The 13,724-nt window shown below is 39.8% G+C and overlaps 4 protein-coding genes across 4 annotated transcripts; all 4 read right to left on the bottom strand.

Moving 5' to 3' along the window:
• Window positions 1-188: 188 nt before the first annotated feature.
• Window positions 189-1,593, bottom strand: GCK72_016361 (uncharacterized protein; the record flags this gene model as incomplete). The annotated part of the gene is made up of 5 exons (XM_003096185.2): window positions 189-333; window positions 580-827; window positions 1,033-1,267; window positions 1,325-1,437; window positions 1,489-1,593. 5 exons carry the CDS (start codon window positions 1,591-1,593, stop codon window positions 189-191), a joined length of 846 nt encoding a protein of 281 aa, XP_003096233.2.
• A 383-nt stretch (window positions 1,594-1,976) lies between these two features.
• Window positions 1,977-2,491, bottom strand: GCK72_016362 (uncharacterized protein; the record flags this gene model as incomplete). Its single annotated transcript, XM_053731462.1, has 3 exons — window positions 1,977-2,129; window positions 2,180-2,271; window positions 2,356-2,491. The coding sequence occupies 3 exons, from the start codon at window positions 2,489-2,491 to the stop codon at window positions 1,977-1,979; spliced, it is 381 nt and encodes a 126-aa protein (XP_053586234.1).
• Window positions 2,492-2,695: 204 nt separating this feature from the next.
• GCK72_016363 (uncharacterized protein) lies at window positions 2,696-4,422 on the bottom strand (the record flags this gene model as incomplete). The annotated part of the gene is made up of 7 exons (XM_053731463.1): window positions 2,696-2,831; window positions 2,985-3,119; window positions 3,165-3,384; window positions 3,434-3,615; window positions 3,669-3,817; window positions 4,203-4,347; window positions 4,394-4,422. 7 exons carry the CDS (start codon window positions 4,420-4,422, stop codon window positions 2,696-2,698), a joined length of 996 nt encoding a protein of 331 aa, XP_053586235.1.
• A 408-nt stretch (window positions 4,423-4,830) lies between these two features.
• Window positions 4,831-12,767, bottom strand: GCK72_016364 (uncharacterized protein; the record flags this gene model as incomplete). Its single annotated transcript, XM_053731464.1, has 19 exons — window positions 4,831-5,020; window positions 5,322-5,833; window positions 6,006-6,724; window positions 6,868-7,414; window positions 7,569-7,820; window positions 7,872-7,963; window positions 8,016-8,106; window positions 8,156-8,224; window positions 8,455-8,487; window positions 8,623-8,684; window positions 9,041-9,195; window positions 9,666-10,217; window positions 10,272-10,483; window positions 10,532-10,681; window positions 10,906-11,067; window positions 11,113-11,499; window positions 11,719-11,955; window positions 12,009-12,133; window positions 12,698-12,767. The coding sequence occupies 19 exons, from the start codon at window positions 12,765-12,767 to the stop codon at window positions 4,831-4,833; spliced, it is 4,617 nt and encodes a 1,538-aa protein (XP_053586236.1).
• Between the last annotated feature and the right edge of the window lie 957 nt (window positions 12,768-13,724).

Below are 13,724 nucleotides of genomic sequence, written 5' to 3' on the forward strand. Positions count from 1 at the left end.
GATAAGAGTGATGAAAAATTGGTCGTTATCACCGAGTGAATAGAAACCACGGTAAATTGTGAAATTCTTATTATTTTGTCGCGGAAAAAGAAGAAAAACGAAAGTACACGAGAAGGAAAAAAGATCAATAAGGTAAGAGAGAGAGAGAGTTTGTCGGGGCACTAGAACAGAGTAAATAAATAATTTATTCACTCCTCCTCATCGTCTTGTGGTTTCTGCCGTCTTAGAATCGCTCCGGGTGCCGGATACGGTCGTTGTTGGAATAATGGTCCACCGGCTGTGACGTCAGCACCGGTCACCTGATCGACACGTAGTCCGTCTGACCATTTTCCGCTGAAAAATAAGAATATTTGGTTGTAGCGGAACTGATAATGGGTAGAGTCTAGTCTAGCAGAAAACAGAAAAGTTGGTTTTTTAGATTTTTTGCCTTGGTTAGCTTCAACAAAATCGAAGTTAGCCTCAACAAAATTTTTTCCCGCATTTTAGAGATTTTCAGTCATATTTACTGATTTTCAAATGTCTTCTGCGGTTCTCGGCATCAACCGATTTTTCTAAGACGATAAAGCACTATTTTCTTACACAGGAGCATCTCCATAAGCAGCCGGATCCATCGGGTCGATTCCCTTCCTCTTCGCTCTTTTCAGTCGATCTCTCGTATTCATTTCCTCCAATTCGCCCTCATCTGAATCCGGTCCGTTTTGCATCATCGGATCACCACGTCGTTTCTCTTTCCGTCTTTCGTTCTGACTGCTACGTGGCTTATCGCTGTCATTTCGGTTGCCACCACCGCTTCCTCTGTGATTTCGACGACGAGCCGCGTTGTCTTCCTGAAATTTTTATAGGGCTGAAGGAGATTTGATAAGGGGAGGAGGCTTCGCGCTTTTGGAGCAAAAAAAATGTCGAAAAATCGCAATAATTGTTTAAGTTTTGCTTAGTCTCTGCAAATGCACATTTAGCCTCAGCAAAAGCTCATTCAGCCTCAACAAAGCATTTTTTTCCGATTTTCAGCTGATTTTCTGCAATTTTTCTCACCTCCGAATACGCTGGTTCTCCAAATAACACAGCCGCGTGTTCTTTCGCAATTCGCGGCGCCGGATCACTTATAATGGCACGTGGATGACGTGGTGAGTACCAGCACACCTCGTCAGTCGCCTTATTCCAGAAATAATATCTTCCGAGCCCCTCGTCGTAAACCTCTACCCAACCATCGGGTAGCGGAAAGTTGGCGAGCATTCGATTCTTGTTTGTCACGTATTTTTCGGGGAGTCTGAATAAATTGTTTTTCTATTTTTTTTTTTAGAATTTCAGTCGAAAAAATGTCTACCTATATTCGGGAGTACCATCTCCCCAATGATCATAACAATACTCCACACACACATGATATTGATTGTATTTATTCGGGCATCCCGGCGCTCCAGACGCATTTTCTTCGATTTGCTGGAAAAATTGATTTTTTGGGAATTAAAGCATGATTTCCACGTTCTCCACCTTTTTCTCTGGCTCTTTATCGTAGTTTTCGGCTAGAATCTCCTCCTCTTGCTTGATAATTCCTCGTTTTTGAAGACGAGCTAGCAGTGCCGGCGGTAGAGGCATTTCTCACTGAATATAAAAGAAATTGTGATGATTTAGAGAGTAAAAATCGTGAATAATATTTCAATGTTGCAAATTTAAGAAAAAAAGATAGAGAAATTACGAGAATTTAGTTTGGAAAAGAAAAATAAATGGGAAAAGAAGGGAAAAGAAAAAATAAATCGAACAAAAAATAAATAATGCAAGCGCGCTCTATAGACCACTAAGAAACAGTGTTGGAATGAGAGAGATGCAGAGAAAATCGGAGGGAGATTTAATTAATAAGAGGAGCTCTGTAGGACTGTTGGCTAAAATCAAACGTTTTAACATGGAAATTGTGAAAAGAAAGAATAATAGTTATTTATTTATTTAGAGCTCTGAGCGTTTAAATAAATGATTCAAAATATTTATTTTCTTAACAATCTCTTAGAATCCACAATTTTCGGCAATGTCGATTTCAGGTGAGCAGTTGTCGAGCCATTACTAATTTTCTCTCTAACATAATCAGCACTTTTCGAGTGATTCATGATAGACAGGGATTGAGAGACGGGTAGAGGGTGCTGTAATTGATTTAATTAGATATTTGGGTAATTAATTTTCTCACCCTCACCATAACTTTATGCTCTCCACAACTCATGCCAACCACTCGGATATGCGGGAACTTCTCTCTCCACCGGGCGGCTTCTCGGTTTAATTCTGGGTCTACAAAAATATGTCTGTATGTCCGGATGTCCACAATATAGACGTTTCGACACGGTTTCAAAACGTCCCAGTTTCTAAACCCACCTCCACTAATAACCTTCCCATCGAACACCGCGTCATCCCACGCCTTCAGGAACTCTTCGCCGACACGTGTCTCCGATTTTCCATTGCGATTTCCATTGGGATTAAGAGAGGTTGTGGAGGTACTCCACGTCAACATTTTCAGATGGAGAATATGTAATTATAGAGGAGAAAAAGTGGTGAAAATGAGCAAGGAGAAAAATCGATGCAGCTGTGGCGCCCAGCGTCACCATGGAAACGACTCGAGCTAAGAGACCTCTGTCTGTGCTTCCGAATGTCCAGAATTCCATAAGTTTATAACAAGAACAAACATTGAAAAATAACAGCTATAAGGTTTGAATATTCAATTTAAATAATTAATTAAATCAATCGGCGCTCCACTCATCGACACGTAATTCACTTTTCCCGCCTCCTCCACAGCAAATATAACATTTCGAAGTTCCGAAAGATCGGCGATGTTTAGCGGTGGTCCTGTGACTCTGACAATGAAAAAATTGGTGAAAATTTGGGAAAAATTGTTTTTTTTAGCAAAAAAAATCATTTTAGCCTTAACAAAAAAGTTAGCCTCAGCAGAAAAATTAGCCTAATCAAAAAGTTAGCCTCAGCAAAAAAAATTTTTTTTTCTCACAAACCTATAACAAATCAACGAAAACAACGGCCTTGCGGGTAACCGATGTGAAAACGACGCAGGTGAAAACACGTGGTAATCCACATTCTCTACAGTAATCCTTTCCCGTCTTATTTCAGCTTGAGGCGGTGGGCGGAGCCTAAGAATGTGATTTTTTGTTTTTTTTCAAACGATAATTCCCTACTTCCGAAACCTCTGCAAAACACTCGTTTGCCGGATTTTCTCTTGTTGAAATCGGAATTCCGTCCAATTCGTCACGTGGCTATTTGGAATCGGCCTGTAGGATGGGCGGCACGATTGCGGGCGGAGCGTCGGCGGTTTGATATTCTGGAGAACTTCTTTTGTCGGGAAATTTTTCAGAGCGGATGGGAGAAAGTTGACGAGGGATGGGTCGTTGTGGAGTACTGAAAAAAAGAGTTTTTATTCGAATTTCGGGATTTCACACGTTAAAACCTTTCATTTTCATCGAAAATTGGCCATTTCGATTCATAAAACTTGGAAATGAGTCACGATTCGGCACTCCTTCTTCGGGTACTTTATTCATTTCTACCAACATTTCGAACGTTTTCTCCGCGAACTTTTGGGACACTGCCTTTTCCACGTGGCGTATCCGCTCGAAGTTAATTGTGGTGATTCTGGAAACGAAAAGTAGTTCTAAAACTTCAATTTCCCATTCAAAAATGGATACCTCGGCCTCAAAACCACTAAACCCAGTAGCTTGATCTGCTTATAAATCTCATATTTACTCATCGACACTGAGTTTGACTCCAGAATTGAAAACGACTCCAGAAGACTCATTTCGGTGCCAGATGGTGTGTAAATTGTGCCGGAGCCGGTCTGAAAGTGGGAAATTCGGAAAACATAGGAAAAATTGGTTTAGAAGAATGGAATATCCAGTAAACCTCAGCAAAACTTCGAAGTCACCACTTTGCTTAAAACCGGTTTAAAAAAACTATGATTTGCGGCATGAAGTGGATAAGAAATTGTTGTTTCGACGAAATAATCGTTGGAACACAGCTTAATGCAGCTGACTGCACTCGAAAACGAGGTTACATCCAAAGAACTCATTAATAGGTTGGGAAAAATGTTAGCCTCAGCAAAATTTGAAGTTAGCCTCAACAAACTTTGAAAACCTGAACTATGCTCAAAAGAAGCAAAAAAGGATGATTTTCCGCTCATTATCTTCAGAGAAACAGGATTATTGCAATAAAAATTTAATGACCTCCATCAAATAAACCGCCTCTTCCGGATACAACTCGTATCCGCCCCTCGTCGGAATTCCCATCGATTCCAAATGTTTTCCGGAAACTTTTGTGACTTTGAGAGTTGGAGAATCGGGTAAATACTTGATTTCAATCGTTTTTCGTCTGAAGATTGAGAAAAATAGTATATTTTCGTATGAAATTACCTAACTTTCTCTTCGCTCGATTCCATTCTGACATCTGAAACTTCTTTTTTTTTTCGATTTTTTGAAAAAATGAATTTCGCACACAAATAATCAATTATCTGATTTAATACAAGCTTTTTTATATTTCAAAAATCACTAATAAAACATCTATTTCGGTCTAAGTTATAAGAGAAAAAAGAAAATAAGCATCAGGTCTATAGGAGGAAGAGAATCATCACAGTATATTTGAACGACAACTAGAAAGAATTTTTGATGTTCCGGATTAAAAATGGTCACAACTCTATTTGGAAACAGGGCTTAAAACAACTCGTACTGGGGGATTTTTGAAGAAAATTGTGAAAAAAAAAGAAAGATTAAATAAAAATATGCAATGGTTGATTAGAGTAGTGATGAAAAAAGCAAACATAAGGCTGAAAAAATACAATTATACAGAAAAAAGTGATTAAAATAGGTCGAGTGGCATAAAAACTTTACGGCACGCTCTTGTGACATGGGATAGTGGATGATCTTGGAGGGGAAGAATTTCTTTGATTTTTGGCGGCAATTTATTAGATTCAGTGTCGTATTGAGTGTCCAAAGCGTCGCGGAGCAGGGCGCGACCGAATAGATCGATTGAGGCGAATTGGATGTCTCTGGAAATGAGAAAATTGCTTCATTTGACTTTAAAACAGGCTAAAATTCTAAAATTCAGTTGAAATCGCTGAAAAACTAACAAAAAGTTTGCTTAGGCTAAAAATTCTTTCTGAGGCTAACTAAGATTTTGCTGAGGTTAACTTTTCAGCCTCAGAAAAACATTTTAAAGCTTATTTTTACGTATTTTTCAGACATCTGTGTGGATTTTAATAGTTTTATTGTGATAAAAACTGAATTTTCTACAATTTTCACTTTGAAGATTTTTGTCAATTTTATCAGCTTTTTCTTTTAAAAACCAACCTGAAAATAGGGAAATGTGCTCCAACATGAACACTCCCGTTCTTCACTAATCTCGACGAGTTAACCAGCGTTTGGACGGCTTTAAAAAGCAAATTCTTATTCACTGAATCCGTCACCAACTTCCATGACGAGTACGCATTCGTCTCTTTTCCATCATCAGTTCTTCTCTGAATTTTCTGATTAAATTCTCCGAATGCCGGATTTCCATCATGATTCGGATTATAGAAATACAATGGAATAATCGATTCATCGTGTTGCGTTGGAATATCGAATACACATCTGATGTGATGTCTTTCAGAAATCCACGAGAACAAATGAGAAGGAAGAGAGAGACGACGCAAGTAGTAGATCAAATTCCAGAATACGATGGGGTGCGTCGTTTTTATCGATTCGTTTCTCATTGCGTCTTTGTCCAATGTGAGGATGGTTTCGAGTTCACGACGGAGGACGAGAGGGCTCACGAAGGCGACTTCAAGACAGGTTTCGGGCGGTGGAGGTGTCTTTTCGGGCGTCTGAAAATGGAGAAACTGAAGATTTTAAAGAAGAGGATTGCTGAGGCTAACTGAGATTATACTGATGCTAACTTTTTCCGCTCAATTTTTAAGGAATTTTTCGGGTTTCCAGCCATTTTTCAGCATCCAAAACCTTTTTCAGATTCTAAATCTACTTTCCCGATACACATACCGCATTCCTCGACTCCTGAAGTCCTCCTGGCTGATACCAACTATTACGCATCTCATCGATCCAACGCATTCGAATTTTTAGTCGTGGTGCGAACACACTCTCCGGACTCGTCGTTTCAGTTGTCGCGACGGCGTCGGTAGCTCCACTTGTATTTCCAGAGCAATGCGGGCATACTGTATTGAGATTCTGATCGTCAACTTTCCATCCAGCCATTATTTCCTCGTCGTAAACCATTGTGTGACATGATGGACAATACGTGGCAGTGCATAGAATCACTTCGAGTTTTCCCGCCGCGTTTTTTGGAGAGGAGAACGGAAGTGTTTCGGCCTCATTTTCAGCCGATTCCGATGTACTTTCCATGGATTTCTGACCCTTTTCCAGTCGTTCTCTACTCCTTTTCAACTGTAAATAGACCTCTCTCATCCAGTATTCTTCTTTTAGCAGACAACACGGGTTGCCTGAATCCAGAACGTAGGCGGGGTCCTTGGCGTTCACAAAAAATGGATTCTCGGACGACGTGCGGTCATCTGAATAAATCATTCCGCTTCCCATCGCACCAACAGATTTGTTGAGAAGAGTGGTCACACCAAGACGGAATCTGGACGGCATGACGTCATCATATCCTTTTTTGAACTGAGTGACGACGGAATGGAAGGATGGGGAGGAGCCAGTGATGGAACCAGCGTCACTGCTATCGGCGGAAGGCGGTTTGGGGGAGTCTGAAAATATGATTTATTTTGGCAAAATAAGACAGATTTCACATAAGAAACTACAAAAAAGAAACTGGGAATGGCAGCGTTGAGGCTAACTGAGGTTTTGCTGAGGCTAACTGTGATTTTGCTTTGATTTTCCTAGTTCTTACCGAAAGTGGTGCTTTTGATCATTTTGAACATTGGACTGTTCGCAATTCCTTTAAACCATCCACTTTTCTCTGTCTTTTTGTCAGATTTCGGTGTATTTTCGCTGGAAAATGGTAGTGTCGCGTGATCGGCAAAGAACTTTGCTCTCGATGGAGACATTCCGATTTTTCCAAGCGATTTCGATCGTTCTTTCGCCTTTTCTCTCGAATTCTCGAGTCCCATTGCTCCAAGTGGATCCATAATCGCATTCTGTTGACTGGAAACTGAACTTTTCCGATCATTCTCCTCTTCATCCAATGGATACGATGTAATTTGATAGTCTACAGTAATCTCTGCCACATTTTCAGCAGATCCATTTTCTGGCGTCTGGGAAGCCAACACTGATAAATCGAGGGGCCGCCGGTCGACTTTCGCCAATTTTCGAAGGAATTCCGCTCCGGTTACAACGATTTTCAGCAAATTCCACATTCTGATGGCTTTCGTTCGGGCAGGTGAAGGCCACGTGGCGTCCATAACAGCGCGATGGTAGATTCCGTAGGTGACAGCGTTCTGGATATGAGAAAATTGTTTGCTGAGGCTAATTGAGATTTTGCTGAGGCTAACTTCCTTAGCCTCAGCAAAAAGTTATTTTAAAGCAGATTTTTTCAAATTTTGACAATTTTCGCAGATTTCTAGCAAGAAACTAAATTTCTCCATTTCTCACCTGTTCCAACCCAGCTCTCTGCATCGCTCTCATTACTTTCACCGCCATCGCCGGCTGATTATATTTTCCGCACAACTCGATAAGAATTCGATAACACACTTGATCCAGAGGGAATATTTCCGTTTTCTCCATTCGATCGAGCACATTAAACGCGAGTCGGATGATCTTCTTCTTGTTTGGCGCAGCAATCAGAAGACTATCCAATTGCATGAACCACAAAGAGTACGAGTAGAAGAGCAGCGTCTTTGACCACTATAAAGTTGGAAAATTAAGAAATTGTTTCATTTCAGGGGAGATTTTTACATGAAGTGGGTTAGTTTTCACAGCGTTCGTTGCTGCGAGAAGTGAAGACCTGGTTTCTGGTTTCGTGCGTACTGCAGAGCATCTAGAAGCTTCTGTAAAGTTAAAAATTTATAAATTTTCCGTCTGTGTGCCTGTTTATCCTACCAAAATGCATCGGAACCTTCTCCCCATCCTTCCCGCTTTTCTCCAAACGATCCAATTGGAAATTCTCGCTTTTCATCTTGGTTGGAAACTCCTGAAAACAAAATTCTGTTTGTCTGTCTATCCGGATGTCCACAACTCACTCCATACACAAATTGCATCTCCTCACCGGTCTCCTGGTTGACAAATGGCTCGGGTGCAGGGATAAATACCTGAAATATAAGGAATTGGAGGGGAAAACGAGCAAATTTTTATTGAAAATTTTAGTAAATGGTGAATTTTGTGCTTCAGAAGGCTCCAGAAGATGTGAAGGTGATGGTGTGGCGATGTGAAGTTTAGAAGTTAGAAGCGAACAGAGACCATGCAACAGTAATAAGAGACGCTCACAAAATTAGGCGGGAGACAAAAAAAACAAAAATCTTCGAAAAAGATTAAAACCAACCACTCTTGTATCCGTTATCGCACAAGTCGGCGTCTAAAATGGGATTTTTCAAAAAAAAAAATTTAAAAACCACAAGAATTTCAATATTCGCTCACAAAAAGCTACACATCAAACAAAAAAAACGACGAAAATCACTATTTTCATGCGATTCTCTGTAAGGATTAGTACCGTTGTATGACTGTGAGAGTTGTCCGGTTCGAGAAGTTGAAGTTCCCCAATGTCTCGGCCATCTGGAGAAAAATGACTATTTGAGGGAAATTAAGAAGAAAATCGTTGTTTTCAGAACAAACATTTTAAAATTTGGTTGAAATGAGTGTAAATTTGCATAAAATCGGACAAAAATAGTTTGTTGAGGCTAAAGTAGGTTTGCTGAGGCTAACTTTGAGTTTGTTGAGGCTAACTGATATTTTTCTGAGGCTAACTGAGATTTTGCTAAGGCTAAGAATTTTTTCAGCAAAAATCTTTTATCCGTTTCTTACTGAAGCATCTCTAAATTCATTATTTTCGAATGATTTTTAAACGGTATTCAAGAACTTTTGTATCATAAACCGATTTCAAACATTTTCCAATTTTCCACAAAAATCACCTTCAACAGCTGTCGTCAGCTTGATAATACAATCATCAAAGAATGCATTATACGTATTTTTATCGGATACAAAGCTTCGTTCCTCGATGAATCTCATAAACGACTGAGTCTCAGAGAATCGTTTGTAGAATTCTGCAGATGAACGGTCACGGGATCTGGAATAATCGGGGATAATAAGAGGGAATGAGGCGGGTTGCAAGGGGCGGAGCTTGATAGGCAGAGTTTTAGGACAGGAGATAGAAAAGAGAAACTTGAAAATTTTCGGAAAATTCAAAGGAATAAGCCAGACAAAGGGAAACATTATGTGACATTTTTTTCTCACCGTTCCCCAGTTATCGTATTGAGTGAGACACGACCGACGTTCGGTATCTTTACACTGTTAGACTGACTTTCTAGGTGTTTTTCTCTAAAATCGGGAGGAGTTTTCAATGTTTTTCACTGACAAAAGTGGGAGGGAAGTGTGGAAAGTGCGCTCTAGTGATGGAAAAGAGAGAAATGTTCAAAAGAAACTTGCTGAGGCTAGTTGGGATTTGGCTGAGGCTAACTAATTTTTCTTCTTATTTTATGAATTCGCCGTAGTTAGAGGCACTTTCCACCTGTTTTAGCTGATTTTTGCACTTTTTACCTCAAGAACCCATCCAAATCAAACAGATTCCCGGTATCAGTTGCGTGTGCATTAGCCGGTGCACTCTTGATCGGCCGCAAAAACGCCTGATATCCCTTCATAATGCTAGCGATAAATTTCAAGAAAGCGTCGTGAATGGCATTCTCATATTCCCGCCGTTTCTGTTGCTGTTTCAGATCCTTATCGACTGGAATAAAGCCTCCCTCCGTTTTTTCGTTTTGCGAGTAATCCAGCTGCTGAAGCTTCCCAAATATATCTTCCAGCGCGTTTTTCAACTGTTTCGCCGGTTTTTTCGGCAACATTGATGTCTTGAAAGAGGCGCGAACGGATGAAAAACTGATCGTAGAAGTATCCAAATCGAAACAGGTGACGTCATCAGGCGGATCTTCATAGAGCTCGAAATATCTTGAGTCTACACCAGCGATGAATGGCAAGGGGGCGTGGAGAACACCGGCGAGACCGAGAGGACACTGTGGGATGTATGGACATTGCCAATGGAATGGGAACATCAAAGCGCATACTGATTCAGCGACAGCGGCGAGCATCCAGGGTCTACAAGAATTATAGATAAGCAATTGCGCTCCGGCGAGCCAAAATTTGACCTACCTTAAACTATGAATCAATATTTTCTGCTCGAGCAGTGCCAACAACATTAAATACATCAAATTATCAGATCCCAGGTATTTCAGAGTATCGATTAACTGGGCACCGTTCAATGGGAGCTGACTATCATCATGTGAATCGAAACTGATATTTTCAGCGCCCAATTGCATGAAGACACGTGGCCGACGAGGTGTTGGAAACGAGACTTCGTACATCTGAAAGAGAAAATGTTAATATAGAGTCAAAAACTAGAATATTCATACTAAATGTGAAATATAACGCTCAATTGGCACTGGATGACCGCAACTCGGTGTCGATGACATTCGATGAAGGAAGAAAAGGAAGCGTTTGAAAGAGTTGAAGAACGGAAATCGTGAGATCAGACATATTGACACATTTTTGTAGAAGAGGACCTGTAAATAATGGGATTATTGAGCAAATTTCAAAGAAAATCGGAGGGAAATGAATGGAAAAATGGGAAACATTGGCTGAAAAGTGTATTGTTGAGGCTAAAAGTGTTTGCCTGTTTGAAATCTTAGTTAACCTCAGCAAAACCATTTTTAGCATTTTATGGCTCATTTTTGCCCATTTTTCTTCGCATTTCCAGTAAATACTCTCCTTTTTCACTATTTCTTACATCATCAGCCGGGTCATTATTACTATTTGAATCGCCGACTGTCCCGCCCTCTTGGTCATTTTCATTACTGCGGAGATCTAAGGTTTCGAGTTGATCTTCAGTCAACTCTTTTGTATATTTCTCGTAGAATGTCACAGCGGAGCCGTAGAATTTCGTGCCATTCTGAAACCATTTAAAGTGGGCGGGGCTTAATTCAATTTTGCTTACCTCATCAGTGAGCACAAAAGTGGAAAAACTTCTGTCCGGTGGAGCGCATTTCGTCGGCCAACACTCGATGAGTGCACCCATTGGAAGACAAAACATTGCGACATTCTGCGCTAATTTGAAATCCTCCATCACATCGGAATGATCGGACCGCGGGAAATAATCCAACACTGCCGGCTTATAAGCCAACCGTTTCGCGGTTCCCTGTGACTTTTTATAACAAATGAACACATCGGAACCGACGAGTCCCTTGTTCAAGTTTTTTGTGATTTTATAATAGGTATGCGGCGGGATTTCTCCTTTATTCGCGAGAATCACTTTTATATCGGTGACGACGAATTGGCTTTGCGAGGAATTCGGTGGAGCACGACGGTAGGTTAGGTAGATTCCCTGGAAAATGTGAAAAAATGAGAGAAAACAATGAACTGAGAGTTTGCTGAGGCTAAGCTCTTCTTGCTGAGGCTAAGAAAGTTGACCTCAGCAAAACTCATGTTAGCCTCAGCAAAATCTCAGTTTGCATCAACAAAACTTTAAAACATCGTAACTTTCAAAACTGACCAATATAGCTGTTTTTGGCTCAAAATGTTCATATTTTATTCAATTTCCTACCTGCGACGCATTATTAACATTGGCACACCGCCCGAACGGCGTCGTCTGTACAACATTCGAGTCGACCATCGGTTTGTCGCCCCGCCCCTCATCCAATATCCCGATATCCACTAACGGAGCCTTATGATATCCACGTCGAAAACACAGAAAACACGATTTTTGGCCGATGGAACCATGATTTAAATCGGCGGGATAGCCCAGGGTAGTTGATTCGATCACATCGAATCCGTCGGGTGGCTGAAATTGAAAAATTGATGAAAAATATAGAATTTGAACAGATTTTGTTATACTTTTTCACCAAGACTCGGAAAAATCACAGCGATATCTGTGATTGGTGCCAGTGGTTGAGTGTTTCGGAGGCCGCATTCTTCGGATGAAGGAGTCAGACGTTCCAGTTGTTGGTTTTCGGGGAGTCCTGAACAGAAACTGGTTTTAATTCGAGCTCTTGTGAAGATAATTATTATAAAAGTTTTGAGATTCGAAAAATAGAAATTTAGAGCTTTCGTGCTCTGCAAAATTATATTTTTAGCAATTTTAGGACCAATTTTCGACTTTTCGGGATCAAAATTATTCCAAAAAGTGATTTTTAGTATATTCAGCTCCAAAATTTGCCTTTACTCCATGTAGTTTTAAGCCGAAGCGGTATTTTCAAAATCTCAGCACTTTCTAGAGATTTGTTATTTCTGAGTAGATTTTTACGGTTTTGGACTTGTTATTCACGTCCGGAAAAAAAAACGTTTTTTCCCTCGATTCATTTGTCGGAAAAAAACGGCGAAAAACGGAAAAAACTTTTTTTCCGGTAAATGGACCGGGTGAAAAAACTTTTTCCCGAGGTGAATAGTCCCATTAAATAACTGAAAATTGCTGGTTTTTAACGATTTTAACATCAAAAATCACTCCAGACACCTCACCCCCGCTGAACTATTTTTTTTTTATTCGTTCTCATTTATTTTTCTCGAAAAATCAATGAAATCCTTACCAGCTATGACGAAATGTTCGAATAGACGTCGTTCATCGTGTGATCCGGTCAGACCGGTCCCACTACTCATCGATTTATCTGAAATTCCCTCTGTTTTTGGCTGAAAATCACCCGAAAAGCTGTTGAAATCGGCGGAAAATAAAAGAGTGCGCGATGGAGCGCGTTTGCATTATTCTAGTCGTCACGAGTTGAGAGAAGAAAGAGAAGTAAATAAACATAAATAAGTGATCATTTCAAGTGGAAAACAGACGAAAATATGTTGGAAACTGATGTAATTTGACACGTGGAGAAGAGAGAAAACAAAAAATCGATGGAAAATACAGAAATTCTCCGAGAAAAACCGGTAAAGGTGACATGAAAAGGGAAAGTGATTCATCGCTAAACAGAAACAAGACGGCAACAATAGAAACAAGAAAACACTTTTTTATTGTCAGGAAAAGGCACTTTTGTGCAGAGAAAATAATAAATTGTACCCATGGGGGAGGAAAAGTTGACACGATTCCCTTAGCCTCAGCAAGAAAAAGTTAGCCTCGCAAAATGAAATTAGCCGGAGCAAAACCAAAAAAGACTCATTTTTTGCAAAAATATAGGTTTTTCGAGTGAAAGTTAACTATTTTTAGATGTAAACCAAAGTAAAGCTGCCATTTTTATTCATAAAACTCTGGATTTTTAAAAGATATTTTAGTCTAATTCAGTGTGTGTTTTTCGACAACGTTCGAATAATTATTCGAAAATTTATTCGAATAATTATTCGAACATTTTTCGAATACTGTTCGAATATTTTGTTCGAATACTTATTCGAATATGTTCGAATAATTATTCGAATTATTCGAATAATTGTTCGAACAGTATTCGAAGGCAATTTTATTCGAACAATTTTCGAATATCGTTTCTAATAAAATGTGAAAATTTTTACTGTTTTTCAAAAAGTATTGTTTCCCGACGGAAAATATTCGCAAGAATTGCTAGTTTTGTGGATAAATTTCCATCTGAACTGTTCAAAACATTCGAAATAGTTCTGACACAT

The sequence above is a fragment of the Caenorhabditis remanei genome, chromosome IV, assembly GCF_010183535.1.
Source record: "Caenorhabditis remanei strain PX506 chromosome IV, whole genome shotgun sequence".
NCBI lineage: Eukaryota > Metazoa > Nematoda > Chromadorea > Rhabditida > Rhabditidae > Caenorhabditis > Caenorhabditis remanei.